Source organism: Mustela nivalis (assembly GCF_964662115.1).
Source record: "Mustela nivalis genome assembly, chromosome: 19".
In the NCBI taxonomy this organism is placed as follows: domain Eukaryota; kingdom Metazoa; phylum Chordata; class Mammalia; order Carnivora; family Mustelidae; genus Mustela; species Mustela nivalis.
The window spans coordinates 37,497,392-37,522,063 of NC_139038.1; the positions used below are offsets into that span (position 1 = coordinate 37,497,392).

The 24,672-nt window shown below is 57.9% G+C and overlaps 2 protein-coding genes across 8 annotated transcripts in view; one reads left to right on the plus strand and one right to left on the minus strand.

The window, feature by feature from the left end:
• The window catches only part of LOC309854381 (ATP-binding cassette sub-family A member 17-like), a 67,286-nt gene extending 64,173 nt beyond the window's left edge, over nt 1-3,113 (minus strand). The window contains exon 1 of one of the 3 annotated variants that reach the window (XM_082713451.1): nt 3,037-3,113. The gene's annotated coding sequence lies outside the window, so the exon portion shown is untranslated. Of the gene's footprint in view, nt 1-1,788; nt 2,119-3,036 lie in introns of those variants that run through there. The other 2 variants (XM_082713445.1, XM_082713444.1) reach the window with 2 other exon arrangements.
• A 166-nt stretch (nt 3,114-3,279) lies between these two features.
• The window catches only part of ABCA3 (ATP binding cassette subfamily A member 3), a 38,571-nt gene continuing 17,178 nt past the window's right edge, over nt 3,280-24,672 (plus strand). For 2 of the 5 annotated variants that reach the window (XR_014306190.1, XM_082713441.1), the window contains exons 1-13: nt 3,280-3,520; nt 9,705-9,913; nt 10,795-11,037; nt 11,656-11,751; nt 11,917-12,181; nt 13,238-13,365; nt 13,979-14,144; nt 15,860-16,119; nt 17,273-17,389; nt 17,571-17,691; nt 21,713-21,886; nt 23,339-23,520; nt 24,282-24,425. Coding sequence is in view for 3 of the 5 variants with exons in the window: in XM_082713441.1 (XP_082569567.1) it covers nt 11,698-11,751; nt 11,917-12,181; nt 13,238-13,365; nt 13,979-14,144; nt 15,860-16,119; nt 17,273-17,389; nt 17,571-17,691; nt 21,713-21,886; nt 23,339-23,520; nt 24,282-24,425 (1,611 nt within the window). In the remaining 2 variants the exon portion in view is untranslated. Of the gene's footprint in view, nt 3,521-9,704; nt 9,914-10,794; nt 11,038-11,589; nt 11,752-11,916; nt 12,182-13,237; nt 13,366-13,978; nt 14,145-15,859; nt 16,120-17,272; nt 17,390-17,570; nt 17,692-21,712; nt 21,887-23,338; nt 23,521-24,281; nt 24,426-24,672 lie in introns of all 5 variants that reach the window. The other 3 variants (XM_082713442.1, XR_014306191.1, XM_082713443.1) reach the window with 3 other exon arrangements.

Consider the following 24,672-nt stretch of genomic DNA (forward strand, 5'->3'; position numbering starts at 1 on the left):
GCGGCCAGAGTCCATAAGCAGTTTTAACCACTACAATATTAATGCCTCTCCATCACTGAACGAAGGAGTATGTGTACAGCCCTTGGTCTAGAACGAAGCCTCCAATTATAACATTGTTCCTATGGAAACAATCAGAGAAGCTGTCTTCTGAAATTCTGTATTGAATACCACCAACGTGGGCACTGCTGTACAAGAACATACATATCTATAAGCACAGACAGATACAGATGGAAAGGGAGATAGTATTTGTGTCCTTGCAAAAGAAACAGGAGCTGACATATTGGTTCCATTTTTAAAAAGCATAGAGGGTGTACGAGTATATATCTTTTTTTTTTTTTAAGATTTTATTTATTTGACAGAGATCACAAGTAGGCAGAGAGGCAGGCAGAGAGAGAGAGAGAGGAAAGAGAGGTTCCTGCTGAGCAGAGCCCGATACGGGGCTCGATCCCAGACCCTAGGATCACGACCCAAGCCGAAGGCAGAGGCTTTAACCCACTGAGCCACCCAGGCGCCTCTGTACAAGTGTATATCTAAATATGTCAGCCAACTTCTGCAATGACAAGGTTTACTGCCTTTTGTAAAGCCCTATGTTTTCCTTGAGCATAACCTTAATTTTTGACATCAATCTTGAGAAATGTCTGAGCCACGGGAACCCCAAGGAGTATCCCCTGTAATGAATGACCTGGCATGTTTTCACAGTATGTGAGTGTGAGTAATTTACCTCCCAGAGACTGTCAGGAGTCCAGGAGTCCCAACATCGGAACACCTGGGCTCCAGTCCCACATCTACTGTGTGACTTTGGATAAATTATGCCCCTTAACTGGGCCTCCACTTGGAAGAATACCAGCTACACCGTCTAGGGTTAGTGAGCCTTGAGCAAAAGAGTGACTGTTGAGGATCCATCCGAAGGGCTCACCCCTTGTGGGCTGTCGTTTGTGACCACGTGTCTGGAGCCTAGAATGTTCCCACAGAACGTCTTCCTTTGCCAGTGGCCTTGTACCCTCTAGGTTCATGACTGCGGTGACTAATCATAATTACCACACAAGCACCCTAACAAGGTCAAGAACAAAGGTTCTTTCACTATTCTGTAGGCGTCTCTCTTGGTCAGCGCAGTCCTTCCTCCTGGTCCCCACCTTCACCTTCCATCTGAGGGAAGTCTGACCCAGCCCCGCTCCATTCCTGGATTGGGTCACGCAGAACCCTTCCAGGTTTAGAAGGGCTGTGGGGAAATTGCAAGGTGGAACCAGTATGAGTTGGAGATGGCAAAGACTGGTTCCTGAAAGAGGAAAGAGTGAGGAAGACGCCGGTCAGCGAGGTTCATAGAGTTTCTGAGCGGAAACCTGGGCTGGGGGCGGGGGTGAGGGCTGTGAGCGACGATGGGGAGAGATGGTATTTTAAGATGCTCGCCACACATTAATAATCCACTCCTCCACCTCGACTATAACTGTTTTCAGTTGCGTTTTCCATTGTCGGGTTTGGGGGTTTTATTTGCTTCACGGCTGTCTGCTCCGTGAAGACCAGGCTGGTAAGTCCCTGCTAGGCTCACCTGGGACTACCACTTCCTTAGTGCTTATGTGTCAGGCATCAGGATAAGCTTTTACTCATTTTTCCATTTGACCCGAAAACAAAATCCTTCTGAGTTTGGTACTATTACTAGTCTTTTAGCATCCTGACTTGAGGAACAGGAGATGGTGGCTCAGAGCTGTCAAATGACACGCCGGCACTAGTCCAGGGGCCGGGTCCAGAGCAAAGCCAGGACATCTGACCCCTCATTCAACAAATATTTACCGAGTGCCTCCTCTCTGCCAGGCACTCCAGGACCCTGAGATGTCGCGGTGAGCTAGACAAGTCCCTTTCCTCATGGAGCCCACCTTCTAGTGAAGGAGACAGAGGGAAAAGAGGCCAACAAAAGCCCAGGTAAACAGCACCGCTTCAGACGGTAACAGGGAGACCCTCTATGGCTAATCCGGGGTCTTGCGGTGGCAGGGACCGAAGCTTCCCTACTCAGGTCATTACTTTACGGTTGGATCGGTGGCCTCCTGGTCGCAGAGGTGCACGGGGCACGGCAGGTGCGGCCACCCCAAGTACGCCCTGGGAAGCGCTGACGCAGCCAGCGTACAGGGAGATCCCCGCGGCGCTCAGTCCTGGCGCTGGGGACCCGAGGGGGTCGGCCCGCAGCGACTGTTGGCCCTGGCCCTGCGCCGCTGCCTCCCACGAGACTCCAGCCCAGGCCCCTCGCCCAGTCCCGCCCCGCCCCTGCCACGCGACCTCACCGACCTCCAGGTGACCCCAACCCGGCCTCAGGACCCTCCGGGTCCCAGCTGATCCCTGCCTGGTCTCGTGACCTCTCCGCACCAGGTGACTCTCCCCCACCCACGGTGGCCGCAGCCCAGCTTCAGGCCCCTCTCCGCTGCAGGTGCCCCCCCCCCCCGCGTCTAGCGTCTGAGGTGGCCCCGGCCGGGCAGAGCTCCCCAGTAGCCCCCGTGAAAGCAATGAGTCACTGAGCCTCGTCAGGGCACACGGACTGTGCACACGCCAAACCACGGCTGGCAGAGCAGGCCCGCCCGCGGGGCGGGGGGCGTCCGGGCGCGGCCGGCAGGCAGCCCGGACCGCGGGGCGCGCTCGGTGCAACGCGGCCCCTCTCGGCGCTCGCCTCCCGCCAACCCGGGCCCGCGGTTCCCGTTTTATCGTTCGCAGCGGCACCAGCAAGAAGCGGCCCGGGTCAGGCTAGCCCTGAGAAACACGGCGACCCTAAGCTCTGCCCCAGGACCAGACCAGCTCTGTCCGCTCAGGGGCTACACAAGGCTCGTCTCCGTCTGTTTCTGATTTTAGCAACCCTATCCCACGACCTCCCAGCTCAGGTGGCCCCCACCTGGCCTCATGGCCCCCAGGCCCTCCCGCCCTTCTTAACTCCGCCCCGTGACCCTGGACACACCGCAGGATGCTGGGCTTTCCAATCCGCCTGGCCATTTTCTAGAAAGTTCCGCACCCTCCACCCAGCACCCCTGGGCCTCCCCGCCGCCCGGCAGTCCGCACCAGGTCCAAGGGGGCCAGTCGCCCTCCCTCGTGACACAGGGGACCGCGCCCAAAGAAGGGGAGTGCTGGAGGGAACGGCTAGGGCAGGAGTCTGCTCCAGCCGCTCCAAAGGGCAGGTGGATGCAGCCCCGCCCCGCCCTGGGGTCCGGCGCCCCCTGCCGGCCGTGCGGCGGCGCGGGGGCACTGCGCAGGCGCGGGCGGGGCGGATCGGGGCGGGGCGGGGCGTCGGGCGGGCCGGGCACCCGCAGGGCTGGCCCACTGCGCACGCGCGAGCCGGCCGGCGCGCCCCCTGCAGGAACCTGCGCCGCGGGGTCAGCGCCGGCTCCTGTTTGCAGGCGCCCCCTCCCCGCCTGGCTGCCCAGCCGCTATCAGCACGGGCTGTCGGTGTCGCCGCCGCCGCGAGGCCGAGCGCAGCCGGGCCCGAGGCAGGGGACCCCGCGAGAGGGCAGCGCGCCGGCCGCCGCCGCCCTGGCGCCGAGGGTCGGTGAGTGCCGCCGGGACCCGCCGCGCGCGCTCGCTTGCTCCCGGGGCTCGCGGCTCCGGGCCCTCCTCCTCCCGGCAGTCCTGCCCCCGCGGCCGCACCCCGCTTGACCGGCCTGCTCCGGACCCCCCACCCTCTCTCCCTCGCGCCGCCCCGCCCCGCCCCGCCCGACAGGTGCACCTCGGCGGGGCTGCAGCGCCAGGCCGCCCTGACTCACGCTTGCCCTCGGGCCGAGCCTCTGGGCGTGTCCCCCTCCCCGCGGGCGGCTTCCTCCGCGAATCCTGGAGCTGGACGCGCCGCGGCACCCTTTGTGCCGAGCCGGGAGGGTGGCCCTGTTGGCATTCGTCCGGCAGGCAGGCACTCGGGGCGCCCGCCCGGTAGAGCCTTGCAGCCGCCAGGCCGAGAGCGCAGAACAGGGCCACTGGGATGCTGCTGGCTCATCCCTCGCGCAGATTTCCCGGGTGGGTGAGAGTGCTTCCCACCCCGGAGTCGGGCCTGCGCCCAGCCCTTCACTCCGGGGAGCCAGAATCGGGGGGCCAGTGCTCCAGTGCTCTGGGAGCTCAGGGGCGGGCAGAAAGGCGGGGACGCTTGGTCTAGGTGGAGAGGCCTGCAACAGCCCTCAGTAACCTCTGGGGTCCGTGGTCAGTGGGTCCGTAGTGTGAGTTTGCGTTTACACCGGATCCGGCATTCACACACTACCCTGTAGCCTCATGAGGGCAGGGCCTGTAGCCTCATGAGGGCAGGGTACCTCCTGTACTTGGTGCACACTTGGTGTGTGAACCAGAATCCCCCGCCTCACTTCCTTGGACGTGGCCTAAAGAAAGCCCATTGCCTTATCGGGTATTTCTGTTTGTTGACCCCTCTGCCTGCTGCACTGTGAGCCCACTTACTGGCCAGCCTGGGTCTGGTCAGGGCTTGGGTTCCCAGAACAGAGCCTGAGCCTGGCACAGAACAGGGGATGGAGGAACACTGGTTGAATGGGTGACTGACAGCCCGTGACAGAGCAGGGACCCGGGCAGGGTTCAAATGAGTCAGGCTGGTATTTTTCTCCTGAGCAACGGTGTCATTCAGTTCTGAACAGTTGGGTGCTGCCTTGGGTAAACTTGAAAAGATCAAGGCTCTTTTCCTCTAGAAAGTTTGCATCAAGGGAAAATAAGAAAAATGGATGCCCTGGGAATCTCCTCGCTCTTCTTCTTCTTTGTTAATTGCACATTCGGTCATCATATTTGGCACACAGGATGACATCGTTCCATCTCTGGTGATCTCCCCTCATGCTGACGAGACAGCCGTTTACAACAGGAGAGATCAGCTCGGGGGCTTTTTAAAAAACACTAGCCTTACAAGGTGCATGTGCCGGTCTCATGGGAACCTGTTCTGACTTAGTCTAAACCGGGAAGGCTCAGGAAGACTCCCCACTTGATTGTCTGTTCTCCAGCCCAGCTTCCCAAGACGACAGTAGACTTGTCTGCTAGTGAGTCAGTGGAGGGGAAAGAAAACATTCTAGAACTCAGGGGAGAAGGATGGGCAAGACTCTGGGCATGATGGAAAAATGAACTGGATGTGGTCCCTGCTCTTGGGGACCTTAGGATAGAGCTAAAGGGAATGATTGATTCATGAGTAACTGTAGCATCAGACAGAATGAGACAAGTGCCCCCTTGAGACATCAGAGAAGCTGCTTCCAGCTTGTTGGGATGGCTTCCAACAAGAGCAGAAGGTCTCAACCCTGGCTGCATGGTGGCGGCATCCCAGGGCAGGTCCCATGACCAGGCCAGAGTGCAGGATCTTCGGGGGGCGGGCCTCTGATGTCAGCTTCTGTCTTAAAGCACCCCCCCCCCAGAAGATTCTGTTGTGCAGCCAGGGTGAAGAACCCTTGGGCTGGGGTTATCCAGGCCTGCTTCACAGCAGGACTGGGACTGGACTGGGAAATGATATTGCAAGAAGACAAAACCCCAGGAGGCCCAGGCCCCCTTGGGAAAGCATGGGGCGTGTCAGCCCCCGTCCCCCGGAGTGGCTCAGATTTGGAGTCAACAGGCAGACTGGTACCTTTGCAGGAGCCGAGTAATGCGCTTGCTGCAGAAACCCATGGTTACCTGTCCCCAGGGATCTCCAGTCGCCTCATTACCTCCTTTCCTACACCCAGAGAGGCAGAGCAGCTTGCAGGACAGGAGTGGGACCGAGTCTCCAGCTGGGGGGAACAAAGCAGGAGGCGGCACAGATTTTGTGGAAATCTCTCCTTAAAAATGCACCCCCCCCAGCCCCTGTGAGGAGCTTCATTGTGAACTCGGAGCCATATGACCCCAAGGAGACAGCTGTCCCAGCCCTGGACAGGGCAGGTGGTGGTGATGAGCGCGAGGCCAGCAAACTGGGTCTCCGGCTGGGCTTCCGATACAAGTGACCACAGCCTTGAACCCAGCCTCCTGGGGCTCCCGGACCATGACCAGGCCTCAGGGATTTGTTCCCACCTCATCCGTGCAAGGGCCGCTGTGTAAATACGTTGTCCACAAGCTTTTTCTTGCACGCTGCTATGTGTGAGAGAATTTGAGTTTGCACCCCCATATGTTTCATTTAGTTATTAATAAAATAAAGCCGTGTACTACCACACCAAATATCATGGGCACAGAAACACACATACATACGGACCTCTTAAAGGGACAAGAAGCAAAGTGAACACGGTCACTTTGTCCAACGTATTACTGCCACTAGGTCAGTCATTAAAACACAGGCTGTTTTAGTTTTTTTTAAGTAGTTTGTATGCCCATTATGGGCTCAAACTCAACGTCCCCAGGAGCAAGATTCACACGCCCCAGCGACGGCGCCAACTGGGCGCCCCATCCCGTATGCTGTTTTTCGAAGAAAGCCGTGTGAGCAAGCCTGGACCCCATTTATAAAGTCCTGGTGAACCCTGAGTTCTTGTCTGAAGGTCTGGTTCTGGGTTCTGTTTACTTCAGTCCCGGGTTCTGGCAGTGTCGCCAATAGACCCCACGACCCTCGTGAAGCCACACAGACTGTGCTGGGAGCCCAGGACTTGGCTTTCATTCATTCCCCCTCTCCAGTCCCGCAAGGGCGCTTGCTGCTGGGGCAGGGGGTGGGCGGTGCTAAGCGTTTAAGTGTTTAGGGGCTGCTGGTACAGGTGGAGCATCTGGCCTTGGGATGCTCTTGGCGTGTGCATGTGCATGTGTCTGTTGATGGCGCTGCCCCCGGGCTCCGCACACCCTGTTTCATAAATGCTCTATTCCTAGCCCAGGGTGTTTCGAAAAGCCACAACTCTCACTCATTGCCTTTTCTTGAAGGCACAGAATTGAGTGTTTCAGCTTAAAAGAAATGAGCTAGCGGAGATGCAACAGCGGTCTGTTGTCGTGGAGAGAAAGGAAAAGGACCTCCAGATCTGGAACATTCGTTGAAAGAAAATACATATTTCCATCCTAAGTTCCAAGTCCCAAGATGACCGGTGACCCCTCCTGTCCCCAGGGGTATTCACAGTCACATCCCAAATCCCTACGAAGTACCATAATGCTTCAGCCGTGATTTTGTGTGTTTTCATTCCACCCAAACATCCTATCCTGCATCCCATGAAGTCCGGCATGCGTGCGAGACTTAAACTAAACCAGCGGGTGAGGGCCACTGTCCCTGCCAAGGTGCGTGACCGCCAACAAGGCAGCAGGTGTGCCAGAGTCCCTCCTTACTGAGTATCAGTAAAGCCAACTTCCCCCTCATTTCTGGAGAAAAATACTTCTGAGTGCCGTTTCTCACCACTCCTCTCCTCCAGCAGATGGTGTCGCGCAACCCGCTTGGAGGCCAGGGTTGGGCCTCGCTGGCGGGCACCACACTCTGTAAACGCGCCTGCTGCTTTCAGCCTATGCTGTACGGCGCGGACTGGTATTTAGACTTTGCCTGTGCAGAATCCACTGAAATAGATATTTTCACATGTTTCCTTTGCACCCCCCCCAAGTTCCCTCCCCCGAAAGAAGAGCTCATGGGCTGGGAAAACAATCAAACCCCAAAAAACCACCTGGAGAGCAGCTTTACTGCCCGTGTGGAGCCTCCCCCCCACTTCTTGGCACAGCATCCAAGGCCTTGGTCGGCTTCCCTTTCTGGCTTATTCCCCACTGCTCCCTGACCAGGTGCTCAGAACCACCAGCTGTTCCCCGCACACACTCTTCACCTCCGCTCCCGGCCACCAGGACACTGGACACTGGTCTCCTGTGTCGCCCACTCCCCGGAGCCTTCCCAGAGCCTCCCCCGTGTCGCACGTGTGCGTGCGTACACACACACGCGCACACACACACACACGACTTCTGTCCTCTCCAGAACCTCACGCTGCCTCCTCTGGCTCAGGCTACAGCACTCACGGTACACGGACGTGTTCGCAGGCTGTGAGCGTCTTGGGTTGGGTGTGTTACGATTTCCATTTCCACACCGTCAGCACCTCTCGCACAGCAGGCACCGGGCAGGTGTCTGCGGGAGGAATCAATGCCTTTCTGTCTTGCGTGTCCTAGAAGACCGCAGATTCCACCCACAAGTGTTAAGTACCTATCTGGAGTGGACACACGGGGACCTTTACTACCACTCGCTGTTGTGGACTCCCTGGGTCGATAAGGAAATGCTTTCCCAGCTGAACGGGGTCCTCACCAGTCTCGGTCCTCAGGAAAAGCACCAAGGCCTGGCCAGCACCACCCGTAAGGCCCTATCTCTATTCCACGTCCGTGGAAAGAGGGCAGAGCTGGGCTTGTCTTCCGCCGTGTGATGTGTGGAGGCCTGGCTCTGTGGAGACCCCTCTTGTGGGACCGTGGGGTCGTGGAGACCCCATGCCATCCTCCAGGCCTGGACAGACTCAGGTGTCCCTGGAAGGAGATGCACTGAGCTTGGGATGTGACGGGAACTCGTCACCGAACAGGGTGCATACCCTGCACAGGGCCCTGTCCATGTCCACTCGCTGGCCTCGGAGCCTCCTTGGGGGCAACTTCTCTAGAAGCATTAACGCCCCTCTGTTCCTCGTATGCTGAAATAAAACCCTGTTTGGTGTGGGCACATGGACAGTGGACGACAGGTTCAAGCCAATAATGAAAAAGCCACTGGTGGGGAAGTGGAGGTGTCCGGGCTCTGAGCGTGTACCCTGGCGGCTGTGGGTGCTTCCCACTGGCACGACCCATACCTCTTGAACTCATGGAAGTTACTGGAAAAGCCCTCATCGGAGGAATCCTGTGTGTCACCACAAGAGCGCCCCGAAACCAGCAGGCCATAGGCCACAGGACGCACTCACTCTGGACTAGTTCAGTCGTTCACTTAAAAAGCAAACACTGAAACACTCCACACTTTGTGTAATGTTTAATATTTTAACAGTGAGCAAACAAGCCTTTTAGGAGTGGAGGGGGTGGGGGGAAGCTTTCCCTTCCCTTCCTGGCTTTGTCCCTGGAGGAGTGAAGTGAGTCCTGGAGGGGAAGTCCTCAGCCACTCAGTGGCCCCCTCCTGAGTGTTTGCCTTAGAGTAGGAGGCGTGGGGCTGGCTCTGCCTGGCGGTCATCCCTTCTTCTGCAGACCCTGGACCTCAATGTCAAGTGTTTTGAGGAACTTTCAACTTCCTGTCCCGTTGTACATTTGCTTTCTTAACCACAAAGCTGTCTAGATTTTGTAATTCTGGGAATCGCCTTTAAATTCCTTTCTGCTCAAACAGAACAGATGCGGGTAAGGCGTGCGGTGGGACTTGGGCTGCAGCCTGGCACGCACGAGGCAGCCAGCCGGGTGCTGGAAGGAGGCTGAGGGGTACCCCCGCAGGTGGCGGGGCGCAGGGAAGAGTTTCTCTTGTTCATGTCTAATGTGACACAGTGGGAGCTACGCATACAATTTTATGAAGGTTTACTACTTTTTGGATGTCACAGGGCTAGAAATGTGTCCTGGCTCGTAGCTTTCTTGCTGTGTGACCAGGGCCAGGTCCTTCCTCTTCCTTTCTTCGTGCTTAAAAAGAGTGGCGATGGCAGAAGCCAGGGCTGGGTGAGCCCGTCTAACGGGAAAGCTCCTAATATTTCCACGTATCAGTTGGGAACAAAGACCCATCCCCTACAGTCTGTTTCCCTGCATCCTTATTTCTTTGTTGTCAGATCTGCTCTGTTTCAAGGAACACACTTGCGATCTGTTCAGTTTCTAACTTGGTAAAAAAGGTTTTTTTGTTTATTTTTCAAATTATGCTCTAGCGCCGTCCCTTTGCCCAGAGGTGCCGGGAGAGTCATGCCAGCGAGTCCCGGGCCCCTCCTGATGTCCCGTGAGGCATCCGTCACCCCGCTGCACTCAAGAGGCCCACAGGCCCCACCCCAGGGCCCTGGTCACAGAGCCGCCTCCTTCCAGCCAGTCCTGCCATAGCCCCGGAGGGAGACCACGGCCAGGAGCCTCTCCCAGGACCCAGGTCAGTGCATGGGTGCTGCTTGGTCTCATAGGGACTCTGGGAACACGGTTGGTCTGTCTTTCTGTCCTCCCCACTCCTCGGGACAGAGAGACGAGAGTAAGCACAGGGATGTGTCCTTTCCTGGCCAGACTTTGCCAGAAGTCTGACCAGCGACCTTATTTAAGCTGTGACCTTTTTGTATTTCCCTCTCCGGAGAGGAAGAAGGTTCACCCCGGCCAGGCCAGGGCGCATCGTGGGGATGGCAGGCCCAGAGGGAGGCACTGCCTTCCCCTCTTGGCTTGAGCCACTTCTAGAAAACTTTTAAAACCACAGGTCCTCGAGGGTCTTATTTCTTTTTATCCTTTTATGTACTTTGTGTGTGTTTATGAACTGTCCACAGCTGATTTTATGACACTTTATGCACCTTGTGAATTTTGGAAGAATTTGGAACATTTATTAAGTGGCTACTTAACAACGTTTCATTCTCCTTTAGCTTTAATCTCTTCTCATTTTAACCACTTGGTTAATTACAAGCATATTTGAGGTTAATTTGTAAAAAGCAGTTATGTTCTCTACGAATATTCACTGTGTACCCTTTAACGCGAATTCTGAGCAACTATCATCCGACAGGGACGGCCACATCTTTTCTTAAAAAGCAAGAGTTTCATTTTAAAAAGAGCTTCCGTGGAAATGACTTGTAACCCATTGGGTCCAAATGTAAAGTTGGTCTTTGGAAAAAATCGAAGAGCTCTCACTCAAGGCAGGTCCTCTGGGCCAGCCGTGCGGTCGGCGTGCCTGTGTTCTCTAAGGGTCATGCTCCCTTGACCTGCCTGGCAGACAGCGTGGGGCTGCTGAGCTCTGACCCTCCCAGGTGCATCACACAGGCTTCTTCCCCCTTGCAGGACTGTGAGCACCAGGGGACTCTGTCCACTCCCCACCCCGTGCCCTTGCCTCCGTGTGGTCGGGAACCAGCAGCTCTCGGGAGAGGGGCCCGCCACCTCCGCCACTCTCGTGCCCACCCTGGGTGGGCGCGGCCCTGTCTGTCCCCAGCCTTCATGCCCGCAGCCTCGGGCCCACGGTGCACCCGTGTCCTGGGCGCCGTGGGGTCTTCCTGAACTCGTTCAGACCACCTCCTTCTGCAGCAGGTGGGTGTCTCACGCACGCGGGGCTCTGTGTCTCTGCCAGGTTTAAACACAAGACCGCTACGTGATATGGGACAGATTTCCTCTTGAGGAAAACGACTGCTGTCACGTGGAGGCCGCATACCAGCCCTCATGGTTAAAGCAGGAAAAACTGGTCCTGAGAGTTCATGGCAGGAGAGCAGGGGCCATTGTTCCACCCATGTGTCTGCCTACCACGTCCTGTCCGTGGGTCAGCCCAGCTGGCAAGGGCCCCCTCCTGGGCCTCTCCTCCCCGCCCCGCAGCTCTCTGCCAGCCAAGTCTGCTTTCACCACGACCGTGGCCATGGCCAGGGTGGCCAGTTGGTGGGGAGGGGTGATGTGCAGGAGGAAGCACGTTCATCCGGACCACAGGGGATGCCTGCGTGGGTTTACAGCAGCATGAGTGCCCCACCAGCAGCATGTGGCCCCTAGAGCCTGTCACTGAGAGTGTGTCTAGGGAGGAGGCGGGCCACTGCCTAGCAGCGCACTTTCTCCGTGAGCTGACAGAGCCGAGCTGGTATCTTTCTCTGGTGGCAGCCAGGAGGTGGGGACACAGGAGGAGGCCTTGTGTCTGAAGGGGGGGTCTCCCACCCCGGCCCCCAGGTGCACTGCGGCTGCCTCCCCAGCCTCCCAGGCAGCCTGAAGATGGCTGTGCTCCGGCAGCTAGGGCTCCTGCTCTGGAAGAACTACACAGTGCAGGTAGGCGCGCGCCCCGGTGTGCCTGGGCCCCAGGAGGGGTGTCCTGAGGGCAGATAGACCCGGTGTGGCCGGGTCCTAGGAAGGGCGTCCCGAGGGTGGGCCCAGCCCAGCCCCCTGCCGCTGGCCTTGTGCTCCCTGAGCCAGAGCCTCCCCTTCCTCTTCCAGAAGCGCAAGGTCCTGGTGACCGCCCTGGAGCTCTTCCTGCCCTTGCTGTTCTCGGGGATCCTGATCTGGCTCCGCCTGAAGATCCAGTCGGAAAACGTGCCCAATGCCACCGTCTACCCCGGCCAGTCCATCCGGGAGCTGCCCCTGTTCTTCAGCTTCCCCCCGCCGGGCGATGCCTGGGAGCTCGCCTATGTCCCATCCCAGAGCGACGCCGTCAAGACCATCACGGAGATGGTGCGGAGGGCTCTGGTCATCAACATGAGAGGTGACGTGTCCTTGGGGTTCCGTCCCATCCAGCTGTGGGGGAGCGAACCCGGGTGAGCGCCGGTGGCCAGACTCAGCATCTGCCCTTGTTGGAGGGCCACTTTTTTTTTTTTTTTTTAAGATTTTGTTTATTTGACAGAGAGAGAGATCACAAGTAGACAGAGAGGCAGGCAGAGAGAGGGGGAAGCAGGCTCCCCATGGAGCAGAGAGCCCAACGCGGGGCTCGATCCCAGAACCCTGAGATCATGACCCAGGCCGAAGGCAGAGGCTTTAACCCACTGAGCCACCCAGGCGCCCCTCCCGGGTCACTCTTTGTGAAATGGGACCAGACTTGTGAGGGCCAAGTGGAGCCACGTAGGCGACCGCTGGATCGTCCCGGGCTCTGGAGTTGCCCCCAGTTCATGGTGGGGTCAGCTCTGGAATTCCATGGGTCATACCAGAACCCTTCCTGGGATGTGCTTTTGGGGGGGCGGTTCTAGAAAAAGGCATTGGGAAGCACGTTGAGCGACATGTCTGGTACACACAGCTGTCGGTCCCCTGGCCTCACGCTTTGCTTCCAGGATAAAAAGTGTCCGTGTTTTTCCCACCTCTTCTTTGGCATAGGTCATCTGTGGCCTGTTGAGTGCCACATGGCAGAAAAGGCTCAGGGGAGGTTCTCCACCCTTGTGGAGTGATGGCAGGAAAGCCCTTTACATGGTGTGGGGTCTGGTGACAGAGAAACCATGTGACGTACGACATTAGTGTCCACTCCCATCTTCAAGGCACCCCACGTGGCCTGAGACAGAGGCCACCCCGTGCAGGGAGGCCACCCTGGAGAGTGTGGACCAGCCCTGCCCCCAGCTCTCCCCAGAAACCCCGCCCCCCGAAGGCGGATGCCTCCCGTCTCCTCAGCAGCCAGTCTCTCTGCCCCCATCCGCGAAAGCCTCCTGCACTCTGAAGACAAGGGTACAAAGCCCTAGGGAAACCTGGACATTTGCTGTCTTTCACTGAAAATGATGTGAAATGGCCTGATTCCCAAGTAGAACAGGCCCTCGGGCAACTCTCGGCTCCCCCACAGCTCGCGGCTTTCCCTCCGAGAAGGACTTTGAGGACTACATCAGGTACGACAACCACTCCTCCAATGTGCTGGCCGCCGTGGTGTTCGAGCACACCTTCAACCACAGCGCGGAGCCCCTGCCGCTGGCGGTGAGGACCCCCCCATAGAGCCCCTCCCCTCCCCATCCCCTCGGCCCACCTGCGGGGCAACGCCTGGCTTGGCTGTGGGGCCCACATCGCCCGCGGGGTCCCCGCCAAGGGCGCCACTCTAGCCCGTCGGGCCCATGCTGCTGGGAAAGCCAGGAGAAGGCAGCCAGCCGCCTACTGCAGACCCCGTAGTCCTCCGGCGCGTCTCCTGCGCGCTGTCAGGTGGGCAGAGGGGAAGGGAGCGGACTCCAGCAGTAGAATTTCAGTGATTTAAAACACAAGAGGTATTTCTGCCTAATGCCATCAAGCCCAGGAAAGGACGCAGCTCCTCTAGTATTATTCTGGGGACCCTCCCCTGGTGATCAGGGACACCTCGGGCACAGAGTTCCTGGAGGTAGATGGCAAGATGGGGCTGGCGAGAGCACCCCGGGGATGCACCGCAGGGCTCCCTGTCCCCGCCCAGGGCAGGGCTGTTGGTGTGATGCTCAGGGACCCCGTGGACCTTGTGGGGGCTTGCGGGGGTGGGGAGGTCACTGACGAGCCCCTAACCTATCTCTCATTGGACACGATGTTTGCTTCTCTGTCAGAGCAGGCAGTTTTCTCTTTGTTCCTGTAGGTGAAGTACCACTTACGGTTCAGCTACACACGGAGGAACTACATGTGGACAGAAACAGGCTCCTTTTTCCTGAAAGAGACAGAGGGGTGGCACACCACTTCACTCTTCCCACTTTTCCCAAACCCAGGACCAAGGGAACCAGCGGCCCCCGACGGTGGAGAACCTGGTGAGAAGCCACGGCCATGCCCCCGGCCTGGGCTGCTGACAGGGGCGGTCACGGGGAACCCCCACCTTGCTTCTCTCTGCAGAAGTATCTCTTTAGGGCTGTTTGGTCTTCTTCCATGTCAAGGGAAAGCTGGCTCTGACGGGTTAAAACACTCCCAAGTCTGCAGAGGCACTTCTCCGCTTCCCGAGGACGTGTGGTCCCAAAGGAAACCTGCGTCTCAGTCTCGGAGAGGCTGCAGTTGGCGTCTTGTCTGTGGGGTCGGCCTCACGCTTCACTTCCCTCCCTGGCCTTGGCTATGTGCACTCGTACGGGCTTCGGGGGCTCCATAGTCCTGGAGCAATTGTTTGACTGTGTGAGCGGGCCGCTGGCAGAAGCTGGCTCCTGGCTAGCTGTGCCCCTCAGCAAATGTGTTGGTCTGTCCCATGAGGCCTGGGAAGGCAGCAGCATGTGTGTCTCCTCCAAAGCCCGGCTGCCCTCCTGGGACAGAGCTGGGGGTGAGCAGGGCCCCCTCCGTGGGTCCTGGGCGGCAGCAGGGTATTACAGAGAACACAGGATCCCACCATCTGCAGATAGTAGAGTATATTCACGTTTTGGTGGAAAGAACCAGGAATGTCCTGAGAGGAGCGCCAGGCAGCCGGGCTGGTGGGCAGGAGGAAGGGAGGCGGCGGCCAGTGTTTAGAGACCATGGCCAGTGCCTGGGGCCCGCAGCAGGAGAGACCACCCCCCCATTCGTGAGGACCCTTTCACTAGGTACAAATTCAAAATTTGTCTAAAAAGGAAAACCAAGTAGGAGCCTAAGGAAAACATTCCAGCCGATGACCAGGGTCCACGTCTTTTTATGTGGAGGACTCGTTAGTCCACCCCAGTGAAGCACACACAGAGGGCTGAGCCATGGCAGAGACGCGGGCCAGGCACACGGCACATGCTTGGCAGCCACTGCTGTTGCAATTGTAAACGTCTGGAACCCGAGGGAGCCGTGGGTACCCCTGTGTTGAGGTGGGGGGCCGTACTGTTTCTGTCTTCTAGGGGCTGGGACAGAGCCTGCTGGCCTTTCCATGATAGAAATGTTGCATATCTTAATGGTCCCCGTATTTTATGAATAAGGGTGCCTGTGCCCATGTGCCCATCTGTCCTCTGCTCGCCTGAGGCTGTGCCCACTCCTTCCTCAGGCTCCCCATGGCAGGCTGGGCTCTGGACTGGGATCCTCACTCCCAGTCGGTCACTCCTCCCAGGCCTGTCTCACTGGCAGTTTTGTTACAGGGCACATGGCAGGGGCATCAGAAAGGGCCAGCAGAGAGAGCACAGCAGCTCACAGCCCTGAGTACTGGCCTTTGGACTGTGATGCCTCCCCCCCTTCAAGGCGCTAGCGTGGGGGGATGGAAGTAAGGCTGTGACTCAGCGGGCCTCGGGATAGTGGGTTACTGTTGAGTATCCTGGGGGGCTCGACATTATCACCGAGATCCTCCAAAGTGGACGAGGGAGGCAGAAGAGAGGGCCAGACAGATGCCACCTGGCTGGCCTTGGGGGTACGGGAGGGGGCCGTGAGTCGGAGATGAGGATGACCCCTACAGGCCAAAAGACCGGGGTGCCCAGGGGGTGCTAGGTGGTGTCGCTCCGTGGCCCCGAGCACCACGGAGACCGGTACGGCTCAGGGCGCATGGCTGTGTTAGCGAGCCACACCCATGACGTGGCTTTTCCACCCGGCCCGCGCTCAGGGTACATCCGCGAGGGCTTCCTGGCCGTGCAGCATGCGGTGGACCGGGCCATCATGCAGTACCATGCCAACGCCTCCGCGCGCCAGCTGCTCGAGAAGCTCACCGTGACCGCGAAGAGGTTCCCCTACCCGCCCTTCATCTCGGACCCCTTCCTGGCGGCCGTCCAGTACCAGCTGCCGCTGCTGCTTGTGCTCAGCTTCACCTACACGTCGCTCACCGCCATCCGGGCCGTCGTGCGGGAGAAGGAGACGAAGCTCAAGGTAGCCGTGCCCGGTGCGGCTTCCCACCGTCGGGCCGGTTGGGTGCAGGGGGGAGGGGCGTGGGGGCAGGCCGTGGCCCGGGAACTGAACCACTTGAGCAGCTGGCCACGGAGTGAACGCCCACCATGGTGCAGGCGATCCCCGGGCTTCTGGGAACTCAAGCCCAGTGCACCCAGGTCCTTCACACCCTGCTGAAGCAGCCATGCGTGGACAGTGCAGTAGGGCCTGACACGCTGAAACGACCACGGCTCGGATGTGCTGGGTCAAGCAGGAGACAGCGTTGAACTAATTTCGATTGGTTCGTTGACGGTTTGGCTGCGGCCAGTATAAAACACTAAATTATATGCCAACTCATCCAATTTCTGCGGAATACAGCCACCCCCAAGGCCGGACGCTTCAGGGGGCGGCCACACAGAAGGCCCGTTCACATTGCATGGGGCGAGCACAGCCGTGGGTCCACACCGCCAGGCCCAGGGGGACGGGGGTTAAGGGGTATGGAAGGGGTCGTTAACCAAGCACAGCTTGCCTTAACCAAGCACAGCTGTGCAATAGAGTCACCCGTAAACTCATGTTGGCAGTGCTGCCGAAATGACCCAGATTTTATTTGAAGTTCTTCCTTTGGCAGCAGCCACGACACTTAGATTATTCTTGGAGGTGCCACATCTGTGATCACGGGGGCTTGTGAGAGGGACTGGGAGAGGGACAGGGTGCTGTCCGCGTGGGCGCTGGACGTGACGGTGGCGCAGTGGTGACGTGAATGCAGTCGGCAGCAGATGTGAAATGGCTCAGAAGCAAACATTTATGCCCACAGATTCGTGGGTAAAACCAACGTGGCAGATGTTCAGTGATGGTTGAATCTGAGTGGAGGGCGGGAGCACGCTGGGTGAGGGGCGAGGTGGGCTCATCCTGCTGGGAGCCGGAAGGCTGGCCCAGGGCGCAGCACCTAAGACCAGGGAGACAGCGGAGGAGGGCAAGGGATGACAGCACAGGTGGACTGCATCTTCTGCCTGGCGCGTGCTGAGCCTGGGTCCCAGGCTGTCCCTCTTTCGTTCCCTCCTGGCCCACGGGTGACACTGGGCATCCGTACAGACGCACAGGCTCCAGACCACAGGGGCAGGCGTGTCGGAGCATGTGCATGTGGCCCTCTCCCCAGGAATACATGCGCATGATGGGGCTCAGCAGCTGGCTGCACTGGAGCGCCTGGTTCCTCCTGTTCTTCCTCTTCCTCCTCGTGGCTGTCTCCTTCGTGACCCTCCTCTTCTGTGTCCAGGTGAGTGTGGCCTCGTGGAGAACGTGATGGTAGCGTGGACGGGCCCAGCACCCCGGGCAACCCCAGCCTTGGCTCAGGGCTTTCAGAGTGCGTCGGCCCTTCTCCCACCCTCACCGGTTTTGTTGGAGACGGGTGACCTTTAAGGTGTCCCGGTCTTGTCCCCGCTTCCCGGGCCACACAGGTGAAGAAGGGCGTGGCGGTGCTCACCCACAGCGACCCCTCGCTGGTGCTGGTCTTCCTGCTGTGCTTTGCCACCTCCTCCATCTCCTTCAGCTTCATGGTCAGCACATTCTTCAGCAAAGGTGAGCCAGCCCACCCCCAGGACCGGGGCACCCCAGGGACCCCCAGCCCGGGAAACCCCGGGGTTCCTCCCGGTGGGCTGGAGGGAGCTGTGCTCTGACAGGACCCGCGGGGTGGCGCAGGCCTGAGTCGTTCTGAAGCTGAAGCTCAGGGAGCTGTTCCTCCTGTTCTGTGTGTGTCCAGAGCCGTCCTAGCCTTCCTTGCTCTCCCACCTACACATTGTGGAGAGACCAGGAGGCTGTGGGCGTGTCCCCACGGTGGGCGTGTCTCCACACGTGGGCGTGTCCCTGTGGGTGGGCGTGTGTCTGCAGCTCTTGGATACTGTGGCCACAGGTGTGCCTCCCACCCCAGTGGAGTGTGCTTTTCCCTGTTTTACCAGCGGTGTCCGAGGGTTCAGATCTTGTTTCAGTTCCTCACAATTTCGCTCCCACGTCCACCAGACCCTGTGTTCTGCCATCTCCACGCTGTCTTCTAGACTCAGCTGGAGCCTCTGGCTCTGTCCTGCATTGTCTTTCTTTCTCTGTGGCGGCAGCACACACAGAGCAGTGAGCCATCGTCATTGTCCTTGAGCGCAGTTGAGTGTCAGCAAGCGTGCCCACAGGGTGGTATGACCGTGCCCACCCCCACCCCAGAATTCTTCTGTCTTCCCAGACAGAAGCTGTGTCCCCCTAAACCCCGACTCCCCATCCCTCCTTCTGTCTTTGTGGCTGTGGCCATGCTAAGTAGCCAGCACGAGTGGACTCCCACAGTGTGCGTCCCTTTGTGGCTGGCTTCTCTCGCTGAACCTGCTGTCCTCGGGGTTCATCCCCGTCGTAGTGGGGTTCCTCCTACTGTGTGGATGGGGCGCTTGTGCTCGTCCTCCTACCTCTCCACACATGCGTGTGCACAGCTCAGCGCCTGGAGTCAGGCTGCTGTGAACGTGAGCATGCCGGCGTGACCTTGAGACCCTCTGGTCTGGTGTGGGGGTACCCAGAAGTGGCATGGCCGGGTCACGTGCTGGCCCTGCGTTTATTGTCTGAGGAGCTGCCGGGCTGTTTCCACTTGACATTCCCGCCTGGAGCACCCGGCGGCTCCACTCCCTCGCCGCGCTCCTCACATCCTGGTTAGGGGCCAAGCTCGGATAGCAGCCGTCCTGGTGGGCGTGAGGCGGTATCTGTCCTTCAAGTCTCCCAGCCCCCCCTTCATACTCACAGAAGTCTTCGTGCTGAGTCTGTGTGACTTCCTCACGGCTGTCTTCCAGCTCCCTGGTTGTCTCATTGACCGTGTATGTTCTAAAATGTTCTAGAATCTACCGAGCCTTCCTTTCTCGGGCCATATTTTTCTTTTGTCGGGTATTTAGCTGATTCTTGTACGCATCCACTTACTCTTGTTTCTTCATCCATTTTTTGGGGAAAACATCCCCCTTTTTCCGGTGGAAGCTCTTCATGTGTTCCTCTTCGTGTTACATCCACGGCTCCCTGATCCTGCAGTCCTGAGTTTCCTGTCACCTGCCTCTCCTCGGAGGACTCTGGACATGTGGCCCATCCCCAGATTGCAAGCCCCAGCTGAGGCTTCTCTCCCAACACTCACACTCACACACAACTTCCCTGAGATGCTCAGCGTGCACACACCCAGCTGTGCCCACCACCACTCCCTGACCTTTTCCCCAGAAGCCCGTCTCCTGTTTCTGCTGGGGCACCCGGTCTTTCCTCCACTCTCACCAGAACACCTTGGGATCATCCCTGACATCCTTCTCTCTCTCACGTTCTACACCATGTCAAATCAGACCTGCAGCTCATGTTCCCACCACTTCCACTGCCCCACCCAGCTACTGTCACTGGCTGGGTTCACGGTGGTGGCTTCGACCTATCTCTCAGTGTCTGCCCTTGCCACGCTTCAGCTCTGGGCACAGTCCATAGTGTTTGCCTCCACAACCCGGCACTCTTCCGCTCAATCCTTCCCCTGACCATCGGTCTCACTCGGAAGGAACGGAGGGAATGGTACAGCCTTCACCCGTGGCCCTGCCCAGCCCCCTTGCTCTAGGCTGGGCACACCCCCTTCTAGCGCTCTCTTCTCTGCCAGGTCAGAGGTTTCCACAGAGCGGTCCACAGCCTCCTGGGGATCTGCAAGATCCTTAGGAGGGTTCGCAAAGTACACACTATTTTTCTAAGAATACCCAGATGTTGTTTGCCTTTTCTACCACATTGATGTGTGCACGGACTGGCCCAGAAGCAAAGGCAGGTAAGACTGTGGCCTCTGAGCACCAGTCAAGACAGGCCCCAAGCTGCACTGGGAGCCATCCCTGCACACACTCCAGCAAGCCAACAACAAACAAGTGTCAATGTCACTCAGAAATGTCCTTGATGAGCAGCAAAAATTTATTGATTTTGTTAAACCTTGACTCTTAAGCATACTTTTCAAATGTTCCGTGGGATGAAACGGGAGGTTCACGTAACGTGCTTGGTTGCGTACTCAAGGGTGATAATTGTCTTCAGGAAGAGTGCCGTGTCTTGTGTGCCGTGGCCGAGTTGTCAGCTCAACTAGCCACTTCCCTCCTGGGACAGCATTTCACTCAAAAGAATGAGCCCCGGATGATAATTACTCACATCTGAGTGTCTGGCAGGCGCATTTCTCAAACGTGAGCTGTCTTTTAAGAGCACCTGACAGTATCTGATGTCAATTGTGAAATCCTAGCTTTCAAGCAAAAAACAGGATTTTACGAACTCGAGCCTAACATCGTGAGCTCGATGGCGACCCAGTACTTAGCCTCTTAGGAGACTGGAGCTCCGATCAGCCAACGTGATATTTCCGTGTGTACGATAAATTGTGTCCACTCTGGGAGGGTCTGCGGAGTCAACAAGTTACGTTCCGCATGATCAACACAGCACGCCATGAGATCATGTCCAAGGAGTAACCCTTTCGAAGTGCAAAGCAGATTCGCACGTTGCAGAGTGTGAGAGGTTCCTGGGTCAGCCTGGGTCCCCGAGGTACCCGGCCTTTAAGAGACGACTGCCTGGGGCGTGGTGCTTGAGAGACTCTATCGAGGGGTAAGACCCACGCGTGTCTGAGAAGCCTGTCAACGTGCCTGTCCCTTGTTCAGCTGCGAACCCGTGTGAGGCCCCAAACAGCATACCACGACAGGGCGACCACAGAGCAGCCATAATCCCTTAAACCAGACGCTGCAGAGGCATGTAGACACGGAGCACAGTGCCACTCTCCTCGCTAAATTGCCAGAAATATAGTTGACTTGCATGAAAATACTTATGTTAACTTAAAGTGGCTTTGTTGTTCTGAAAAATCTTTACATTTTCTTAGTACTGGGTTGCTGTACAGTAAGAATTGGTACGTGTGTGTGCGCGCACATGACCCACGCGAGTACACGTTCTCTGATGTCCTCGATCACTTCTAAGTCCATAGAGGGGTTGTAAGCTCAGAGCACCTGAGGGCTGCCGGCACGAACCACAGCCAGGCCGTTCTCCCCGACTCACCCATCACGCCTTTACCACGCATCACCTTCCAGTCAGAGCTGTGCTTGGCCTGCTGGCTACTGTCACAGCCCCAGCCCAGGGGATGCCTGGCCCCTGTCTGCGCCTTGTTACTCTGCCCGGGACTGTCCCTACCCAGCACACTCCATTCTGCTCTGTTACCCTCTGTGTCCTTGGTGGCTTGCAAGCTCCGGGAGGGGAGGGGTTCGTGTGTGTGGTTGTGACAGATGCCCCGGTGCCGGCCACAGGACCTGTCTTGGAACGGATGAGTGAGAACGGATGGACGTGGTGAGAAGCAGGCCTAGGCTGGGCTGGGCTGTGTCCGCAGTACTTTGTCAGGGCAAAGTCTGCAGGAGAGGGCTGGGGACATCCGTGTGGGGGTCGCCTGGGTGGGAGGGCGTGCGGCCCCAGGTGAGGTCAGGGTCCCTGCAGAGCATGCGCGTGACAAGAGGAGCGGCCAAGCCTGGGGTCCACCAGCCCTGGGGCTTGCGTCCCCGCACAGTGGCGGATGCCGGGCGCTCCCCCGCGCTCAGCACACGTCTCTTCTTTCTGTCCGTAGCCAACATGGCAGCCGCCATAGGGGGCTTCCTCTACTTCTTCACCTATATCCCGTACTTCTTCGTTGCTCCCCGATACAACTGGATGACTCTCAGCCAAAAGCTGCTCTCCTGTCTCCTGTCCAACGTTGCCATGGCAATGGGAGCCCAGCTCATAGGGAAATTTGAAGCGAAAGGTGAGTCTCTTCCTTCTGATGAGCAGCCCTCGCCAACTGAGCAACAAGGGAGCGTGCTCAGGGCTGTCTCCAGCGCGTGGCTCCAGGACAGCTCACAGAGCAGAGCAGGGGACGGCAGGGGACGACAGGCGCTCTGCGGTGGGGAGGCTCCTGCCCCCACAGATGGGAGGTGCAGCAGGAGTCCCAGGGGAGGCGGCCCAGACCTGGACTCTCAGAGGACAGAGCACTAATGTGCCCAGCGTGGCGATGGCCACCACTGGCCTTGAGCTCCTGCCCGGGAGCAGACGTGAGCACCTGTGTCCCGTGAAGGACCTGCTCAATACCTCAGTGAGCCACTGCCTGCACCTGGGGTGCTCAGAACAGTGAGGCCCTGGCCTCAGAGTCTGCGGGAGTTGACCCGCCCCCTGCTCTTGGTCAGGTGCCAGAACGGGTGCCTCCCTGTGCAGTGAGTGGGAATCACAGCCCAGCACTGATTGTGATTTTCATGAAATTTCCTGATTTCATGAAATATCACAAGGGTCGAATAAAACACGTCACTGGTACATGGGCCACCTGCTCGGTTTCAAGGGTGGGGTCAAGCCTACTGCTCTAAAGGGTAGAGAGGCCTCCATGGGGAATCCCACCTGCTGGAGGTGCTCTGGGGATGACCTCAGAGGGGCAGAGAGGGCTGTCGCCACCGAGAAGAGGCAAGAGGGTGAGCGTGAGCTTCTGTGTGGCCCTGACATTGTGCTAGCCTCTCCTGTGTGGGGACGGACCTGCGCATCTGCGGGCACTGGGCCCTATGCTACCCAGCTTCTCTGTCTCGGGCTGCGTGGTCTCATGGTCTCGTGTCTCATAGCCCTGGCTCTTGTGGTTTCCTAGCATGGGTCTGTGGGAGGAGGGAGGTCGCGGACACTCCATGCGGCCTTATCTTTCATTAGAGTTGTTTTCTCCTGTGGTGGTGTCTTCTCGCACTTTGGCCTGTAACCGTCTGTCTCTGTGTTTAGCTGTGTGGGATAAATGTAGACTTTTTCAATGCACTGGGCCTTCCAGGGTTCGAACACTTTCATAAAAGCTGTTAACCAAGAACCTAACTGTAGGGCAGCTCTTGGTCTTCAAGACCAAGGCAAAACTTGAAAATAGGCAAACTTCTGGTCGTTTGAAAGTGACCGAGACCAAAAGACAGCTCCTTAGAGCTGACAGAGGGTAGCTGGCCGTGCGGAGGCCGCAGGCCCCATTTGGGCTGTGATGTTCCAAATGCAAAGGAAGGCAAGACCTGCGGGGACTAGAAGTCGAGCTTTACTTGTGCCTCAAGTGCTTGTGATTTTTGGAAAGAGTTGTAGTGAATATACACTATTCGCGTGGGACTTCCCCGAATCATGCACACGTATCCCTGTATCTGTGCGTGAGTATGCATGTACAGTGTACGTGCACACGCGTGGGTGAGTATGTGGGTCGTGCTGTGTCTTTCAGGCGTGGGCGTCCAGTGGCGAGACCTCCTGAGTCCCGTCAATGTGGACGACAACTTCTCCTTCGGGCAAGTGCTGGGGATGCTGCTGCTGGACTCCGTCCTCTACGGCCTGGTGACCTGGTATGTAGAGGCGGTGCTCCCAGGGGAGTTCGGCGTGCCCCAGCCCTGGTACTTCTTCGTCATGGTGAGTTCCGCACACTGGCCACCTCCGGGGGGGAGGTGTGTTCCGGGCCCCTCTAGTCCCTGGCACGCGACCCCGTCCCACGTGCAGTCAGTGAGCTGTGTGTCCCCAGAGACCCTAAGGCCCGCCCCGAGCCGAGAGGAACACTGCACTCCAGGGTGTGCGAGAAGGGCTCGTGCTGCTGTCACGGGACCAGCACGCCCCACACCCGTGGCCTCCTCTCAGACAAACATCCCCCTAGCTTTTCTGCCCACAAAGTAAAAATGATCCCCACACAATCCCCTCACCAGAGATGAACTGGGCTGATCCTGTTTGGATTGTTTTTCTGCACACGTGCGTAGCACACACATACGCTTGTGTCTGTAGAAAGGGATCATGCTGTAAAGATGCCTGGAACTTATCTTTTTCCTTTTAACCTTATTTAGCTATCTTAACTCTAAACGTATGGATCTGTTTTTAAATATACTTTTAGATTTTTACCTATTTGCATTTGTGAGTTTTATTTTTTTGGATTACGTTGTCTGTACTCTGGGGAAGGCTGCCAGGGACCGTGTGCCCAGACGGCAGGTCAGGAAAGGGGCTCCGAGCCTCCCCAGGATAGAGGAGGGAGGAGCCCTGTGCCCCCGGGGCCGCTCTGTGGCCTTGGCCTCGCGGTACAGAGGACCCGTGACCTGTCTGTATTCAGCGTGTCGGTGAAGGTTTGGCTTTCATCACACACAAAATGAGCCAACCTCTGCTCATCAGAGGTCTGATTTCCATCCTAGCCCTCGTACTGGTGTGGGCACCCGCGGACGGTTTTGGGAAAAGAAGAGGAAGATGATGACCCAGAGAAGGTGCTCAGAACCGAGTACTTTGAGGCGGAGCCGGAGGACCTGGTAGCTGGGATCAAGATCAAGCATGTGACCAAGGTGCCACCCCCTGTGGACTGGGCAGGGACGGGGACCTCGTGCCACAGGGCGTGCCATCTTGTTCAGAGCTCTCTCCAAGCCAGTGACCATCCTCCAGGCCATGTTGTCCCCAGGACACCTGTGGCTGCCCTCTGACCAGGTCTCCGGGCACCAGCCACTCTGCAGCCTCCATCCCCAGGCCCCGGGGGACTCAGGCTTGAGTCAGCAAACGCTAGCTGTGCTCACCGCACAGGGATAGACACTGGGG